This window comes from Pristiophorus japonicus, chromosome 14, assembly GCF_044704955.1.
Source record: "Pristiophorus japonicus isolate sPriJap1 chromosome 14, sPriJap1.hap1, whole genome shotgun sequence".
Lineage (NCBI taxonomy): Eukaryota > Metazoa > Chordata > Chondrichthyes > Pristiophoridae > Pristiophorus > Pristiophorus japonicus.
In genome coordinates, this window is record NC_091990.1 from 159,604,933 (window position 1) to 159,624,006 (window position 19,074).

Sequence of the window (19,074 nt, forward strand, 5' to 3'; positions counted from 1 at the left end):
CCTATTGTAGTTGTACCACCATCTTCTCAGGGCAACAAGAGACGGGCAATAAAGGTGAGAGGAGAGCCTGATTACCCCCTTACCATCACATTGAATGTTGGCCAACTTCACCAGCTTTACTGCCCTCATCCAATTCCCCCTTCAGCTTTTCATCCTCCTCCTCTTCCTCCACTCCTCACACCCTCCTCCAGCGTCACCCGCCACCCTCCAACGCTCCTTGGTCGGAATAAAGCACTTTGCCTCGACTTCAGGTCTGCAAAAACACAGGAGACTGACTAGAAAACTATTCAATTCATTACTATTATTTTAAGTTTAAAAAAAATGAATTTACTCTTTGGTACCAGCAAGAATTAGAAAAAAAGGAGCCATTCTACTCATCATCATCATCCGATTCTGCATGGATTTACTGACATCTAGTGGATACAGACACTAATAACAGTATTTCAATCATCGACATCTGTCTGCAATAAAAGTTGCAAACCTTCATTCAATATTTGAATCAGTATTTTTTTACATTTATAGAAAAGTTGTTAAATCTGCACCTGTTAATATTACAAATTGCTTTATATCACAAGTTAACTATTCTCTAGTCTTTTGGGTTCAATTGGGAGTCAAAGCTGGGACCTTTCGTAGGTCACACTTGCTGTATGTTCAATTAGCTAGACTGAAGATTGAACCAGCACCACCAGGTCTGAATAATTCAATGCCATCCCACCAAGTGAGGAAAACATCCATAACTTTGTCGCTCATGACTTTGATAGAGATGCTCAAAATCATGAAGGGTTTTGATAGAGTAAGGAGAAACTGTTGCCAAAGGCAGGAGGGTCAGTAACCAGAGGATACAGATTTAAGGTGATTGGCTAAAGAGCCAGAGGAACATGAAACATTTTTTTTTGCAGAACGAGTTATGATGATCTGGAATTTACTGTCTGAAAGGGGGGGTGGAAGCAGATTCAACAATAATTTTCAAAAGGGAATTGGATAATTAGTCAAAGGGAAACAAATAGAACGCTGTGGGGAAAGAGCAGGGGAGTGGGACTAACTGGACTGCTCTTTCAAAGAGCCGGTACAGGCACGATGGGCCGAATGGCCTCCTTCTGTGCTGTCATTCTATGAATTCACTTGCAACTTTGTAATTCATGATTTGCTTGCTTTTGCCAACTTTTTGGTAAACCCATTGACTGACTGCCCCATATTTTACTCCCTAGTATTACAGGCATTAGCTTATTGTACAGAGAACACAGCTCTTGAAGCTGTTCAGTTATGTGAGCTTCATTTCTGCATCTCTGTCATTATCCTGGGTTTAATTCTTGAAACATTTGTGCTAAATTGCATTTAATTTTTAGCCAAAGCGTCACCAATGTACCAAAAAATAAAGTATTCCAAATTTATAAATGTGAATTTGTAAATTGTTGCAATGCTTTGTTCCACCTTCATTTTACCAAATACCACAGATTGGCAGAAAAAGATTAAAAATAACAGAAGGTTGAATAAATAAGCATTCATTTTATTGAATCAGGAATAATTTAAGACTGGTACAATAACTAGATTTATTCCTCAAATGAGACATGGTCTTGTATAGGCCATATTGAATCCAATGAGTGACCAGGACTTGATTCAAATGGGATGACACCTCATACAGTACACAAAATACTCATTTCCTAGTGTTTTAAAAATGGCTAGAAAATTCATCAAAATGCATCACTGTAATCAATTATTTACAATTTATGTTACAATGAAAAAAATGTACATCATATTAAACACATTCAAAACAACTGCTCCACTTAAGTCACTAAATCCTACAAATAGTTTTCCATTTAACAACCATGTGAAAAATTATTACAAGTAACAAACATGGGTTTGGTACAATAATCATTACTATGATCAGCATTTCATCATTAAACAGATCTCCCAAAATTTACAGAAAACACCATCTAGAAATCGAGCCAAAGCCATATACAAGTCTCTTTCAGCCTGTACAAATGCTGGCAGTTTTCAACGAAAAAAAGACTTTTTTTTTGGCTTCCGTTAAGAATTAGCATGAATATTGCATAGCATCTTAAACTTAGAAGACTATTAAACAAGCGGACACCATGATGTGACGGAAAGTAAAGAAAAACGTCTGGAAGCATTTTTTTTTTAAATTACAAATTTAAACAAAAGCAAATACGCTCGGTAGCAATTTAATTGAGCGCTGGCTCCTGCTCTTTCACTCATCCTGAGCTGAGCCATTTCCATCACAGTTTCAATGTAACAATGGAAAGGTTGTGAACAGGGTACCGTAACAACAGGATTATGGCAGCATAAACAAACCCATTGAGGTATGGTGAAACACATTGATCAGTCGAAGTGTATAAACACCAGATTTTGTGTTGATACATCACATAAAAGCAGGGGACAACAGCACGGCACAACAAGCACTCCAATTAAAAATCTATTACTGAGTCACTGGATGATTTCAATATTTATACATCATTATCTTTGTAGTGTCCATTTTTTTTTTTTGCAGAGTTGGCATCGCCTTCAGTACGAAAGATCCAAATGTACAGCTTAGTATTTTATCAAAGGCAAAATCACTGTCACGATACAAACACTATAAGCTGCAGACTGATTCTGAACCAAGAAATTATTGATTTTTCTCTTTGTTTGCCTTGCTTCTAACAAATGACTCGCTTATCATTTGAAACAATGCCAATTTAAAAAAAGATCTCGACTCTTTTAGTGTTTTTTGAGATGAAATTCCAGCCCTATTTTTCAGAAACAATACAAAATAAATGGCGAAGAAAAGCAACAGGAAAATTAGTACAAAAGAGAGAGAGCGAGAGTAAGGCATCATTTATTTCCAGCACCAGACGTTGTAAAAAGGCTTGCGTGGATTTGGCTGAAGGATTGCGGTTCTTCGCTGAGGTACAGCTCCATCCAGCTTTTCTTTCGTGTTTTTGCAAAGAAAAAGTGCAATTCCAGTGGAGGTGTTATCAGTCCTGGTGAGGAGACAAGCCTTAGTGACAATCAAGATGTGTGTGCGTGCGTTTTCAATAAGGAAAGTGAGGAGGAGGAGAAAATGGGGACCTTGATTATTGATTTCGGGCTCAAGCATGTGTTCCAGAGTCTGTTCCTCATGGGTCTCGGAAAGTACTGTCCATCCTTTTGACAGTCAGTTGTTGGCCTGTCGATGAAGAAACCTGAACGTTTACTGCGTACTCGGTGGCCTGTAATCTGCGGATCAAACCGAGACCAAACTCGTGTGCTGGCTTGGTTTGTTGCACCCTGCCGACTGCACGAAAGCAACAAGGGTGGGTAATGTAGCACCAAAACCACCTGCAGCTGAGGGGTTCACATCTAACCCCCTCCCCCTCGCTCTCCATTATTGAAGGAGTTGCTTGGAATGTCCAGTGTCTGCTGACTGGTTGAGAGCAGCATAGGTTAAATCTTTCCAGGACTGTACATGGCACAATGACATCAGTTCCATACCTATTAAAATCAGGCTTTCATATTTTTTTGTATGCAGTGTACAACATTTCTCCATTGGCTTGGCATAAATGCCTCCAGCAGTTAAATGAAGAAATAGTGCAGTTCGAGTTTATAAAACAAAACAAGGGGAGGGGGATGAAAAAGCCCAAAATTTAGTCTCCCTTGGGTTACCTGCACCCACCAGGGTTTCAATACTTAAAATTGATTTAAAGTGTCTCGTACTTGAAGCCCCATTTTTTTTAAACTGAGGCTTCTGTCCAACAAAGTGAGCAACAAAGTTATTGATCAGTCTTTTTTCTCTCTCTCTTCGGAGTCAAGTATTTAAGTCCTCACCTTCAATGGAAGCGTTCAGAGAAATGTTGGACAGAAGTGACAGATTATTTTGGCAGAACACTTAATCAAAGAGTTGACTCGAGAGATGAATCAAGAATGTCATCATGATGGCTGTTGCTATTGGAGTCACTGTCATAACTATGGGGACTTGAGTAATTTGCAGCTTCTTGTAGCCTCATCAACATATTCATCTGGAGGGGAAAAAAAATAAGGGAACATGTTCAGTACGTTAGGTCCTGATTGAAAACTCGAGCTCTCACAGTTTATAAATGAAGGAAGAGTTGCCAGTGCAGAATATGAAGAGTCAGAAGTGAAGGGAATTCGCTTGGGCATATACACTTCAGTTGGTGATTTTCCTCATTCTTTGAACTAAAGCTGAACGTAAGCACTATAAATGGCAAGCCTTTACCCAATGTGTCCAAAACAGTTTTAAAGGTAAAAGCTATTCGTTTTCAAATTATTTCCCAGCTATAAGACTGTTTTTTGTGCAACCCTCATGTCCCAAACAAGGAAGTGGACATTCTAGAGTAGTGTCGCATGGTCTGCTTTAGATCATATAGGTGGGCAGAGGAAATACTTCAAGGACACCCTCAAAGCCTCCTTGAAAAAGTGCCACATTCCCACCGACACCTGGGAATCCCCGGCCCAACACCGCTCAAAGTGGAGGAAGGCACTGAACACCTCGGATCTCTTCGCCGGGAGCACGCAGAAGCCAAGCGCAAACTGAAGGAGCACATGACAACCCAAGCAGCTCACCCACCCGTCCCTTCAACCACTGTCTGCCCCATCTGTGACAGAGACTGTAGGTCCCACAGTGGACTCATCAGTCACCTGAGAACTCACATTATTGTGGAAGCAAGTCAACCTCAACTCCAAGGGATCGCCTAAGAAGATTTTTTTTAAAAAACAACATAGCTGAAAATTATTCATCGATATGAAGTTTTGCGTTTTAATGCAGTGCATCAAAGCAACAGGAAAGCTTACCCAATCTAGTGCTCTCCCTGGATGCCGAGCAGAATTTCAATTGGGTTTGGTGCAATATCCTACTCCTGGTGTTAGCCTACTCCTAGATAAATAGCCTTTGATGAGATGGATCAAAACTGTGCACCATTATCTCTCAGCCTCAGTGCACACAAAAGACTACACCTACCCCACATTCCCCTTCCAAGGCTGAGGCAGCGTTACCACAATCTCTCCTCCTGTTTGGCTGCTGCTGTGTGAGCAAACCCTCACATTCATCGGGTACCGGCTGGTCGAACAAAATATCGCCCTAACCCTGATTTTAACCTGGAGCAGGAACCGAGTGGGCTGGGAGAGGTGAGTCAAGTACCAACTCCCCTGATCTCGACAATGTGAGATCTGGGTAATTTTCTTGAAAATTGGGCGAGGTGTAAAAATGGGCAGATTTGCTATAGCCTGCCTGGTGTTGCTGTTGAAGTCAAATTCCACCCCATTGGCTCTTTCCTGCCGGCTCACCTCTGTCCCACAGCCAAAGAGTCTGACCTTGGAATGGAGAGATTGCCACACCGCCACCTAATCCCTCACCACTCCCGCTGGCTGTGTACATCGGGGCAACTGCAGGCACATGGCCCATGATTTCCCAATATGCAAGGCCGGTGAGTGAAGATCCCTGGAGTGACAGAAACTTAATAAATGGATCCTAAAAACTGAAGTGCAAAGGCAACCTTACGAAGTAACTGAAAAACACAAAAGGATAAACTTGAACCATGTATGGAGAAGCAAGAGGGTAAATAAATAGTGGAGCCGATAAACATGGCAAACTAAACATCATTATAAATAGTATCAAAGGCAGTGCAATGCTCCCATCTGAGCAGCCAGTTACAGACATCAGTGAAACAGTAACTATTGCCGGTACAGATCATACATTGGTGTTTTAAAGAGGCATTTTATCATTCCTTTACTGAATTAATATTTAAACATTCCTTCAACATTGTTTACCAGAGAAGTGACACAATTTACTGCAGGAGTAAATGTGTCTTAATGTTTTTCCTTCCCTTGAGGCATTGTTCCTCAATAAAACGGCACGAAAATAAAACAGCTTCATTACCCAGGATACAAATTAGTCTACTATTAGGACCTAGCAGGTTCACAAGTTTGTTGCCATAGCTACAGGAACTGAATTTTAGACTGTTTTCCAACTCACCAGGGGATCTCCTTCGGCGTCGCTCTGTTGAGCCTGTTTGCTGGAACCGCCATCCCGTGTCAGTATAAAACAATCAAAGCCTACATCTTCAGGCCGCAGCTGTAGCAGAGGGGGCCACTCGTGTTGCTGCGGGGTGGCGACCCAAGGGTATGTGTCGATCACCCACTTAGCTGGGTCCTCCCAAGGAGCTCGCTTTCCGTACAGCTGCGGGACAGAAAAGATTTATTACGTTTCAAGACAATCACGGAAAGAAAAAAAAATAATCCTTCAAAATGCATTTGAACTAACTATAAGATCACCAACTCTAAAACTATCACAGGATCATAGAAATTTACAGCACGGAAGGAGGCCATTTCGGCTCATAGTGTCCGCATCGGCTGACAAAGAGCTATCCAGCCTAATCCCACTTTCCAGCTCTTGGTCCGTAGCCCTGCAGGTTACAGCACTTCAAGTGCACATCCAAATACTTTTTAAATGTGGTGAGGGTTTCTGCCTCTACCACCCTTTTAGGCAGTGAGTTCCAGATTCCCACCACCCTCTGGGTGAAAACATTTCCCCTCAAATCCCCTCTAAACCTCTTACCAATCACTTTAAATCTATGTCCCCTGGTTATTGATCCCTCTGTAAGGGAAATATGTCCTTCCTATCCACTCTATCTAGGCCCTTCATAGTTTTATACACCTCAATAAGGTCCCCCCTCAGCCTCCTCTGTTCCAAAGAAAACAAACCTAGCCTGCCCAATCTTTCCTCAGAGCTTAAATTCTCCTTGTAACTAAAAAGCAAACAAAGAGATAATTCTTAAAGTACAGGACAATAAATAAAATTCATTCACATTGAACAGTAATGTTTGAAAGGCAATAACTAGTTAGCAGCAACATTCCCTTTAAGGAAGTGAGCAGCACGGGACCGACTTTTTCAATGCTAAGTTTTGGCATAACTGTGAATGAGCTGCACAGCTACCCCCAGAAATTGTTTAGCAGACAGAAAAAGTCAGCTGCAAATTGCTTGATTGTCAGATTATACTTTTTGTAGATTTCCAGAAGCGATAAAGGACTATATAGAAATTGCAAGACAGAAACAGTCAAAACAGTTTGTTCTCTACGTCAGCAGTAATTCTAATCCGATGTACCCATTCTACATAAGCACATAAGAAATAGGAGGAGAAGGCCATTTGGCCTTTTGAACCCCTTCAAGAAGATCATGGCTGATCTTGACCTCAACTTCACTTTCCTGCCTGCTCCCCATAACCCTTGACTCTCCTGTCGTTCAAAAATCTTTACCTTGAATATATTCAATGACCCAGCCTCAATAAGGTCTCTGGGGTAGGAAATTCCAAAGATTCACGACCCTCAGAGAAGAAATTCCTCATCTCCGTTTCAAATGTGTGACCCCTTATTCTGAAATTATGCCCCCTAGGTCTAGATTCTCCCACAAGGGGAAACATCCTCTTTGAATCTACCCTGTCCAGTCCCCTCAGAATCTTATGCATTTCATTCTTCCAAAATCCAATGAGTATAAGCCCAACCTGCTCAACCTTTCTTCATAAGACAACCCCTTCATCTTAGGAGTCAACCCAGTTATTCCATATCCCTCCTATCCAACCTTCCCATGTCCCTCTTTCTTTCAACCTATCTAATCTATTCTTAAAAATTGACATGGTCTCCCAGCAAAACAATTTTTGGGTCATTTGCCTTGTGTTAACTAAATGAGACACTATTTTCCAGGCACACAAAAAAAGGTTCATTGGCAATTTATGTACAGTTCCTATTGGAGTTCCGAGGGCAAACATTGAAGAAAATGCACCCATAGCCTTTACCCACCTGTAACCCTTCCCTGACTGCCTCCAGCAGATATGGGATGATGGAATAATTCCACAAGTCTGTGAACCAAACTCTTGAACCATCAACATCCATTGGACAGGACAGGAACAGTCGTGGACCTAACGAATTAGAAATTGAATTAAATGGCTGATTAGGATTTCCATTGATATATTTAACAAAATACATTAATCTATTTAAGAAAAATATGTAACTCCAACTTCTACTATGCCTATTCTTCCTCAATGAAAACTGAATTGATGCAAAAGTGAAGTCAACAGGCATAAAGGTCGATTTTTCTGGGCCCCAAATTTGTTAGTCATTCTTGGGATACAGTGTTGCTGAGTTTATTTACTGGCCATCCCTAGTTGCCCTTGAAAAGATGTTGGTGGGCTTCTTCTTCAACCTGTGCAGTTCATGTGGTGAAGATACTCCCAGTGCTGTTGGGTAGGGTGCTCTTGGATTTTGACCCAGTGATGATAAAGGAATGGCAATATATTTCCAAGTTGTAATGGTGTGTAACTTGGAGGTGATGGCGATCCCATGCATCTGCTCACATTGTCCTTTGAGGTGGCGGACGTTAAGGGTTTGGGAGATGCTGTCACAGCAGCCTTGATCTTATTGAATGGCGGAGCAGGCTCGATGGGCCAAATGGCCTACTCCTGCTCCTATTTCTTATGTTCTTACGTTGGCAACTAGCTGCAGTGCATCTTGTAGATAGTACACACTGTAGCATGGTATGTTGATGATGGAGGGATTGAGCTGGTGGGTGGAATTGCCAATCAAGCGGGTTGTTTTGTCGTGGATGGTGTTGTGCTTCTTGAGTGTTATTGCTCCTTCTTAGTGTGCTGCTCCTATCGAGCTCTGCAGTTGCCCTTATTTCCTTTGCTGTGTCATTTAAATGGCCCAGGTGCACTGACAGGACTGCATGTTGGTGGTAGGGCCTGGAAAATCTGGGACAGCTGCAGCCCTCTCAGACCTGGGTGACTGTGTACCTCTGGCTCTCGATGGGAGATGGGCTACCTGAAAGTTCAAAATCAATAAGGTGCTTACCTTCATAACTTGGGCCTACCCCGGGTTGCTCCACGCACCACCCCGCTACCCCTCCCCCCCCCTCCCCCGGCACCACATGACAAAGTGGGAGTCTGTGGGTAGGCCACAGTATCAGCTTTTTCTGGTTGTCTCTGCGCTTGGGCATCCAGGAAATGTAGAGGAAGAAAAAAAAAGAGACGGGAAGGTGGGAATGCCTCCATCTGCCTCAGTTACATGACTCCACTTGACCTTCATCTTCTGTAGTTGTAGGTCAGGTTCAGCTCACCTCAGGAGTCTTCGGGTAGTGTTTACAGGGTGAAGACCTGATCATCCAGATCTTTGCTCCCCTTTCCTGAACTCTGCACCCAGGGTACATTCAATTCATAAGAACTTAAGAATTAGGAACAGGAGTAGGCCCTTTGGCCCCTCGAGCCTGCTCCGTCATTCAATGAGATCATGGCTGATCTTCTACCTCAATGCCACTTTCCTGTAATGTCCCCATATCCCATGATTCCCTTAATATCCAAAAATCTATCAATCTCTGTCTTGAATATACTCAAAGACTGAGCCTCCACAGCCCTCTGGGGTAGAGAATTCCAGAGATTCACCACCCTCTGAGTGAAGAAATTTCTCCTCATCTCAGTCCTAAATGGCTGACCCCTTATTCTGAGACTGTGACCCCTGGTTCTAGAATCCCCACCCAGAGGAAACATCCTCCCTGCATTAACCCTCTCAAGCCCTGTAAGAATTTGCACGCGCAAGAGCCCCGAGGGAGGTTTCGGGGCTTGGCGCCAACGAGGAATTCCGTCCGGACGGGGGTCAGTTCAGAATCAAGACCTTTCAGGCCTGTGACTTTGGGTGAGTGTAGCCCTTAAAGGGACCCCAATATGGCGAGTCCATCTTCGCTGGTGGCGGGGCCAGCACAGACTTATGCGCGCGTGACAGCAAAGGTCACGCCGACTCCTGCTGCCCCGCCATCTTTCCGACTCATTACTAAAAAGAACGGGGTCAAGAGCTACACTCACCCCAACACGACCATCGAGGAGTGCGTGAGAGCAAGAGCTGGGGTAGTCGGCCCCTCGGGCATTGTCACCGCCTCCAAAATGTGCGGGAAGGCTGTGTTCTTCCTGGGGTCGGAGCGGGCAGTGTCCCTGGCCCTCAGTAAGGGGCTCACGGTGGGTGGGACCTTCCTGTCAGTGGATCCTCTCGAGGCCACTGTGCAGAGGTTTGTCATCTCGAACGTCCCGCCCTATGTTCCCGGTGAGCTCCTCCTCCCCCACCTACGTCAACTAGGGAAGGTGAGGTCGGCGATAACACCGATACCGCTCGGCTTCAGGGAGGCCAACCTCCGTCAGGTGTTCTCCTTCCGGCTCCAGCTTTTCGTTCAGCTGGCCCGGGAGGAGGCAACAGAGTGGTACATTCAGTGTGGTCCACGAGGGGACTGCCTACCGCGTCTGCTGGACGTCGGACGGTGTGCGGTGCCATGCCTGTAAGGAGGTGGGGCATGTCTGCAAGAACTGCCCCGCCTCCACGGCCGCTAAAACAGCTAAAGCGGCCAAGGCTGGTGCCGCCGCCAGTCCTCCCCTGGTAGCGTCCGCGTGCCGGGAGACGTAGGTGCGCGGGCATCGTCGGAGGCCTTTGTCTTCGCGGCCTCTTTGCTTTTCGCGGCCCCGCACCCCCCGCAAATGGCAGTTCTTGTTCCCCATCCACGGGAGGGAGAGCGTCCGCGCGAAAGGAAGGCGCGGAAGAAAACAAATAAACACCCTCCGGATAGTCCCCTCAGTGGGCCACACAGCCCAAACAACGCGCTCGCCCCCCCCCGCCCCCCCCACTATCGCCGGTGAGCGCAGTGCATTCTGAGCCCGGCCCCAAGCCCCTGACCGCACCCGCCTCTGCGGGGAGTTTGCCACCCGTGGTCGGCAAGATAATCAGAAGGAGGGAGCGGAGGAGGGAGCCCCAGCAGACATGGAGAGCTCCCTGCCTCCGCGTCCCTCCAGGAAAAAAAGGAGGCACCACTCCATGGAAGCGGAGGATGAACAACATAGCTCTGTGGAGGAGTTGGTGCCCGCCGCATGTCCCGCATCCCCCACCAGCGCTCCCAATGCACGCCGAAGGCAGGGGGAGTCTGTCCCTCGGGAGAGCGAGACAGCCAAGGCTGCCCAGCCTGAGCCCCCCGGGGATGGGGAACAAGAACTGCCATTTTCGAGGGGCGCGGGGCCGCGAAAAGAAAATGTTGCCGACGGGTCGAGTGTCCCGAGGCGGGCGGGGCCGATGAGGCCGAGTCCAAGCCTGTCCAGCCAATTATTGACATCTGCTCGACCTGGCGGAAAAAGTACAAGATTTTAATGCGCTTCATGAACACCCGCCCGCTGGGCCGGGGGATGGTAGTGGGGAGGGTGTGGAACCCCAATCGTTGTCCCTGACATTGGAGCTGGGGGGTCTTGGAGGACCCGGAGCTATTTTTCGGCCCGGTCTCTTCATGCCCCCCGGTGCCTGGGGCGGAGGGCCCCCCCCGTCCGCTGCCGGTTCCCAACCCGGCATCCCAGGGGGAGCCCAGGGAGGACTCCTCTGCCGACGATCCTGGGGGTGGGATCGTGACAGAGGTAGGGCCAGATGGTGCGGCTGCGCCATTTGCCGTACCCTGTGCAGTCGATGGACCGGCTGTTGGTGGCGACCTCCCAGAGGGGGACGGGGACTCGGTGGAGGGCGCAGGAGACGATCTGGAGTCCATCACCATTGAGGTGATGGATCTTCTCGTTCCCACCACTGAGTCCCCCCTCATTCCTGTCAAGGAACTCCGGGACTTTTTGGCGCAATGCCAGGGTCGCCGCAATAGAGCCCATCCGGCCCTGGACAAATGGTCCGAGCCGGCGCTGCTCATCAGGTCCATACGCGGACCCCACCGCTGGGTGGGGTCCGCGTACTGGCACTTTAACAACCTGCTGCTGGAGGACGAGCGGTTCCAGGATTTGTTCCGTCACTTCTGGGCCGACTGGAGAAGGAAGCAGGGGGGCTTCCCCTCCTTGAGGTTATGGTGGGACGTGGGCAAGGCTCATGTCTGTCTCTTCTGTCAAGAGTACGCGAAGCGTTCGAGCAAGAGGCGGGAGGCCAGAGTGTGGCGCCTGGAGAAGGAGGTGCTCGACCTAGAAGCCCATCTGTGTCAAGTCATCGATGACCCGGCCCTGCGGACGGTGTATGAAGTTGAGAAGACCACGCTGAAGGACCTGCAGCTTGTCGGGTCCCGAGGCGCGTCCGTGAGGTCGCGGATCCAGTTCCTTCAGGACCTGGACCGTGGCTCCCTCTTCTTCTACTCGCTGGAAAAAAGACTGGGGGGGGGGGTCCGTAAGCAGCTCTTGAAGCTGCTGGCCGACGATGGATCCCTGGTCTTGGATCCGGAGGGCATCAGTAACAGGGCCCAAGGCTACTACTGGGCTCTGTTCTCTCCGGATCTATCCAGCGAGGAAGCGCATAGAATTTTGTGGGAGGACCTGCCGAAGGTCAGCCCGGAGGCCTCCGAATATCTGGCGCTCCGCTAAGCCTGGCGGAACTGACCGGTGCCCCCAAACAACTCTCGAGGGGAAAGTCCCCGGGGCTGGACGGGCTGACCGTGCAGTTCCACAGGGCGTTCTGGGACGTCTTGGAGGGTGACTACGTACGGGTCCTGTGGGAAAGTCTGCGACCGGGGAGATGCCCCTCTCTTGGCGCAGGGCAGTCATCGTCCTGCTGCCTAAGAAGGGCGATCTCCGCCTACTAAAGAACTGGTGCCCGGTTTCCCTCCTCAGCACGGATTACAACATTTTTGCCAGGGTGATGTTTGCTTGCTTGGCGCTGTGCTGGACCACATGATCCACCCCGACCAGTCCTTCATGGTCCCAGGTCGGACAATCCACGACAACATCCATCTGGTCCGGGACCTGGTCCATAATTCCCAGGAGGCTGGTCTGTCGGTCGCCTTCCTTTCCCTAGACCAGGAGAAGGCGTTCGACAGGGTGGATCACGCGTATCTGTTTGGAACTCTGCGCGCTTTCGGGTTCGGGACGTATTTCGTCACCGCGGAGTATCTGATTAAGATTCACGGGTCTTTGATGGCGCCCCTTCGCTTTGGGAGAGGAGTGCACCAGGTATGCCCCATGTCCGGCCAGTTATATGCCTTTCCTGCGCCTCTTGCGGAAGAGGTTGACGGGACTGGCTCTGCAAGGGCCGGGCATGGAGGTCGTCCTCTCGTCTTTCGCCGGTGACGTGCTCCTCATGGTCGAGGATCCCGTTGACCTGTGGAGGATGCGTGAGTGCCAGGAGATTTACTCGGCCGCATCCTCCACCAGGATCAACAAGGAGAAATGTTCCGGACTCCTGGTGGGTCAGTGGCGGGTGGACTCCCTGCCGGAGGAGCTCATATCTTTTACCTGGAGCACGACCCATCTCCTCTACCTGGGAGTCTACCTTAGCCCAGACGAGGAAGCCTGGCCGGTGAACTGGCAGGAGCTGGAGGCCAAAGTCGCCGCTCGCCTAGGGCATTGGACAGGACTGCTTCGAGTGCTGTCCTACAGGGGTCGAGCGCTAGTCATAAACCAGCTGGTGGCGCTATGCTGTGGTACCGGCTGGTCACTTTGACCCCTCTCCCTGTGTTTATCGCCAAGATACAGAAGAAGCTGGTGGACTTCTTCTGGAACAACAGGAATCACTGGGTCTCTTCTGCGGTTTTGAGTCTCCCGCTTAGGGAGGGCGGTCAGGTGTTGGTGTGCGTCAGCTAGCGACTTTCCGTCTTCAGACCCTGCAGAGATACCGAGACGTCGAGCCCCCTCCTAGATGGTGTGCGCTGGCGATATATTTCTTCCACCACCAGTACAGCCTCAATTATGACTCGCAGCTCCCGTTTGTGAGCCTGGGGAGCGTCAGGACCGCCATGCGGAGGCTGCCTGTCTTTTACCAGGAACTCATCAGGGTCTGGAACAGAGTCACCTCCAAGTGCAGCTCTACGCAGTCTGGAGTGGCGGCTGTCCTGCAGGAACCGCTGCTCAAGAATCCGTACCTCCACGACTGCAGTTTTAGGTGGCAGGCGGACGAGAGGGCTGTGGCTGGTGAGGTGACCAGGGTCAGGGACCTGCTCGATGGCGGAGGAGCCGGCTGGATGGCGCCAGACGTGCTGGCATGGCGCCTAAACTGGGCCGACGTCCGGCCAATGCCATCGAGTCGCTAAAAACAGCACTGGGCCCTGACTCCGTGTGTCGAGGAGGCTCAAGCACGTGGGGAGATCCCGTCTGAACTGACCCCCATCTGAACGGAATTCCTCATCGGCGCCAAGCCCCAAAACCTCCCTCGGGAGCCGGCGCCTCACAACTTGAGCCTCCTCAGGGAAATCCCCTCCGTGCCTTTCAGTTCTGCGCGGAGGGGTTTCCTGTACGGGCTGCTCTCGCACACTTTCAACCTTGCCATCCTCGTCTGCCGCCCGGACATGCCATGGCGCACCATCTTGCTGTCCGGAGGAGGCAGGGATCCCCAATGGAGTGCACTCTATGCAGGAGTCCGCCCTCTATTTATTGGGGACTTGGCCTGGAGGGTGGAGCAGTCCTGTGCAATAAGTTTTTAAAACGGGTCACAGGCTCCCAGGCCGCCTGCAATTTCTGCGGTCTGGAAGAGTCTGTGTTCCATGTTTTTATCGAATGTGTGAGGTTGCAGCCCCTGTTCCATTATTTGAAGGGGCTGCTCCTCAAATTCTGGTTGCACTTCAGTCCCACACTCCTGATCTTTGGGCACCCTGTGCGGAGGGGAGCGGGCAGGTCGGAAGGCCTCCTCGTAGGACTGCTCTTGGGCACGGCCAAGGGGGCCATCAGCCGGTCCAAGCAGCAGGCGGTCGAGGGGTTTGTTCAGACTGTCTGCCTGCCTCTCTTCCGCGGTTACATCCGAGCCAGGGTGTCCCTGGAGATGGAGCACGCGGTGTCCACCGGTACACTCGCGGCCTTCCGTGCGAGGTGGGAGTCGGAGGGACTGGAGTGCATCATCACCCCCAGCAACCAAATTTTAATTTGATTTTATGTCTAAAATTTAATTTGTTTAATTTGCCAGTTTCAGTTCCCCTCCCCCCGCCCTTTTAGCCAGGGAGCACTTGTATAATTTCTGTTTTTAGTGCCTTGAAACCCTGCACCCCCACCCAAAAAAAGGGGCACTGGAAAACATTTATTTTGGAGTGTGACCCCCCCTTGCAGGGGCATTTGTTTAAAGTGCACAACTAAAATAATTGAACTGGTAATGTGTAGTGTGATTGTTAAAAGTTTGCTCATAAACCAACTGCTTCTTAATAGCAACGTGTTGCTATGAATTCTTAAGCAAAGAACCCATGAAGCAAATACATTACAGTCCCTTTACATTGTCATGCACGAAACGCAACATTTATGTACTGGATTCCATTAATTGCTGAGATAGTGGAATTTATGCTAAAAAAAAGAACCACACAATTTTCTTGCCCTTAATATTAAAAAAACATTTTTACATACTAGCCGGTTGTAGTGCAGAAACACAAGTCCTTCAAAGACACAAAGATTCTGATGCCCTGAGAATGAATTTTAAAAAGTCATGTTGCTAATGATGCAATGGGGATAATTACCAATGGTGACATCAGACGAGCTGTGAGCTTCCAGGAATCTGTTCAAGTGGTGCCAGACCTTGGGGATCCAGTCAATGATCCTGACCAGTTCAGTGTTTCTTGTTCTGGTGCTAATCTCGGTTTCGATCAGTTTCCGGCGAAGGTAGCGACCCAAGAAGCCCTTGACTGGCTCTGTATGGTTAGCGCACAGGACCCACCTGTAACAGTAAAAACAAGGGTACATCTTCTGAAGTTCAACAGGCCCATTGTTCCTGATGTGATTATTAAAATTAATCTGCCAGAGTTTTCAGTTTTCAATTGGCACAGAGAGTGGGATACTAAGTGAAATCTTATAACAGGATGTCTAGTTTGGCTCTCCATTCGACGGTCTCCTCCTGAGATGCCGAGTGGAGAAATGAGGTGCCTCCCGCAACAGATCTCAGTGGGCAGGTTGATGTGATGTGTGCCATGGTATGGGACTCATGGCCACAGTCTCGCTGGGTTGGGATTAAATAGTCAATTCCACCCTGCAGTTCCAAGTCCCTGACTATCTGATCCATCTCTTACTGCGACAGCATTTTGCACAAAAACATACACGACCAGTGCTTTGTAACATCGGTCAAGTGTACAACGATGACGTCATTGGAGATGAGGCACGAGAACCATATGCAACACAAGCAAGCATGGTGCAAGAAAGGACCATGTGACATATCAAGCTTGTTCCTTCTGCACACCACGTGTAATCTGCCCCATAATTGAATCTACTCAACCTTTGTCTCCTGAAGCAAAGCTCTGCATAAATATTCACTGATTCTCACAGTTAACCAAGGGAAATGCCAGAATATTTCTATATCTCAACTATAATTAAGGTCACCACAGAATTGCCCAGTTGATATACTGCATTGGTTTATCAAAATCCAATGTCATGGAGTGGTATCATGTGTTTTGCGCTCCCAAATCCTTCATGTAATAAGTTTCCGATCTCAACAACAACAATTTGTATTATATAGCGCCTTTATCTCCTGCTATTAAGGGGAGAGGCACATTCTCTGAACACATGGAAGAAAAGGCTAAATCACCTCAGACTGCTGTTTCCCACATCCCATCAGATAAATTGGTGGAAGCTCAAGTCCAGTTTTTGGACTTCTTTTCTTAATTGAGAATGGTGTGTGCATGAGCACACGTGGAAATGTGTATGTGTGCGTGAGCACACGTGAGAGTGTGTGTGTGCGCGTGTGCACACGTGAGAATGTGTATGTGTGCGTGTGTGTATGTGCGCGTGTGTGTGAGCACACGTGATAATGTGTATTTGTGCAAGTGTGTGCACGTGTGCGTGTGTGAGAGCACACCTGAGAATGTGTGTGTGTGTGAGCACACAAGAATGTGTGTGTACACGAGTGTGTGTGAGCACACGTGAGATTGTGTGTGCGCGCGCACACACGTGAGAATGTGTGTGTGAGCACGCGTGTGTTAATGCATGTGTGCAAGAAAGAGATATATTGATATTCCACTTCAAACTTATAAATGTATCCAAGTCCACATTCTCTAGATACCGATATTTAAAGTAATCTGTATTGCTTATGGATCCTGTGCATGAAAGTGCAATTAATCCTTAATGGGTAAATGTGCTCGGAGCTGAGCCATGCAGAACAGGGAGGGAGGAGGCTTAACCTCAAGTCCATGAATAATTTGCTAACTTTGGACTTCAGTTGGCCAGGCTGGGGCAGCCGTGTGTTTTTTTTTCAAACCTTTTGTTTTGCCTTTCTGCTAGCGAGAACTTGATGAGCTTGTATACCTACTGGATGGGAATTGGTTGCAATGGTCAATTCTAAGTACTGAACATAGAACGGCCTCGGAGAGACCAACCAACGTTAACAAAATTGTTACTCTTAATGGCCCAGAAATCCCGGTTTCTCCTTCCCGCGGGCATTCGACTGGATTCTAGAAAAAAGCGCACTTACCTGAAGCTGCTGTGCCCACACGGGTTCCCGGTCCTGAGGACTCCACTGACTGCGTGTCGCAGCGCGTGCAAGTCAGGGCGTGCGCAGGGCTGGAGCTGGAGTCACATGGCTCTGGGCAGCCAATCAGGTATAGTATATTCTCATTCATAATAATAGGAATTCTGTAAGTTGCAGTTCCCATTATTATGAATGAGAAACAGTCCCCAAAACACACACAACCAATAATAAAAGATAGAAAAAGTGAACATATTTTTATTAATTTAAATGAAAGTTATTTATGTATTTAAAAAATATATATTTTTCTGATTTTTAAAAAAGTTTTTTTCATTATGGTTTAAAATAAACTTACTGTAGTGGGGAGAGTTTTTAAACAATAAAATATGTTCCAAAAGTTTTATTTTACAATGTTTTTGTGTGTTTTAAAACTCTTATGCCTGTAAAAGTAGGCTATACGCCTGCTTTTATCAAGCGCAAGAGTTTTGAGGACATTTGCTGGGCAAGATATGGGTAAATCCCGCAGTCTTGCCAATGCAAATGTCCTCGCTCCCGAGATGCGGAGGATCTGTCAAGCTCCAGCTTGACAGATCGGAAAAGCCGGTTTTCAGCGCATGCGCATTGTGCTCTGAAAACCGGCTTTTCCGATGCTTTCCCGGGTCCATCGAAACTTCGTACGGGCCCAGGGAGGCAGGAATTTCAGGGCCAATCATAACCTTTTTTTTTAAATCTCAGAGTAAATGTTAAGTGCACCACTGTACATAAGAAAACATTGTGGAACCCTATCAAAAATGAAACAAGTTCCAGTAACGAGCAGGTTCAGACAGTACCTGAAGTTATGGTGAAGTTGGAGGTTAGGAGTGGAAGATGTAGCCTGGTTCATTGTTCCAACGATATACGGGCTGGAAAAAAATTAGTCAAATGTTAATAATTATATGGAGAACCATTCGAATTCAGTTGAAAAATTCTGGAATACAAAAATGCAGGTATCAGTAAAAGTGACCATAAAGTTGGCATACTGTCATTAAAAAAACTCAACTGGTTCACTAATGTCCTTTCAGGAAGGAAACTTGCCACCCTTACTTGGTCTGGCCTATATGTGGCCATATATATCAAACCGCTGAAACCTTCACCATAAAGATTGCAGCAATTCAAGAATAAGGCCCACCACCACATTCTGAAGGTAGTTAGGAAAGGCTTTAAATGCAGCCTTGCCAGCGATACACACATTGGGCCAAAGTGCGCACGGACCCAGCGAGGCTTCGCAAAAGCTGGTTTTCGGGGCGCGATGTGCATGCACCGAGAACCGGCTTTTCTGATCTGTAAAAATTTCTTCTACGCATCCCCGGGAGAAGGACATCTGCGTGGCAGAGATTGGGCTATTTGCCCAACACTTGCCCAGCGAATGTCCTTCAAACTTTTACGCCTAGTAAAAGCAGGCGCATCGCTTACTTTTACCAGCGTAACACTTTTAAAACATAGAAAAATTAAATTTAATCATTCATTTTTATATTAAAAACCCTGTCCATTAAGGTATGTTTATTTTAACCCTATTAAAACACATTAAAAAAAATTCCAAAATATTTTTTCTAAAACATTTAGTTACATTTAATTTCAATGAACATACGAGGTGTTTTTTTTAAAATTTATTGCGCTGGGTTTCTTGTTTTAGGGGGTTATTCTCATTGGTAGTAATGGGAGGTCCGTACAAACGGAGTTCCC

At 47.4% G+C, this 19,074-nt stretch overlaps 1 protein-coding gene across 8 annotated transcripts in view; it reads right to left on the bottom strand.

Annotated features, from left to right (window-relative positions):
• Window positions 1–336: 336 nt before the first annotated feature.
• nav2a (neuron navigator 2a) overlaps window positions 337–19,074 on the bottom strand; it is a 440,534-nt gene continuing 421,796 nt past the window's right edge. For all 8 annotated transcript variants that reach the window (XM_070899720.1, XM_070899724.1, XM_070899722.1 and 5 more), the window contains 5 exons: window positions 18,183–18,254; window positions 15,419–15,615; window positions 7,789–7,907; window positions 5,969–6,172; window positions 337–3,995 (listed from right to left, as the gene is read on the bottom strand). In XM_070899720.1, coding sequence (XP_070755821.1) covers window positions 3,870–3,995; window positions 5,969–6,172; window positions 7,789–7,907; window positions 15,419–15,615; window positions 18,183–18,254 — 718 coding nt within the window. In that variant the 3' untranslated portion in view covers window positions 337–3,869. The remainder of the gene's footprint in view (window positions 3,996–5,968; window positions 6,173–7,788; window positions 7,908–15,418; window positions 15,616–18,182; window positions 18,255–19,074) is intronic.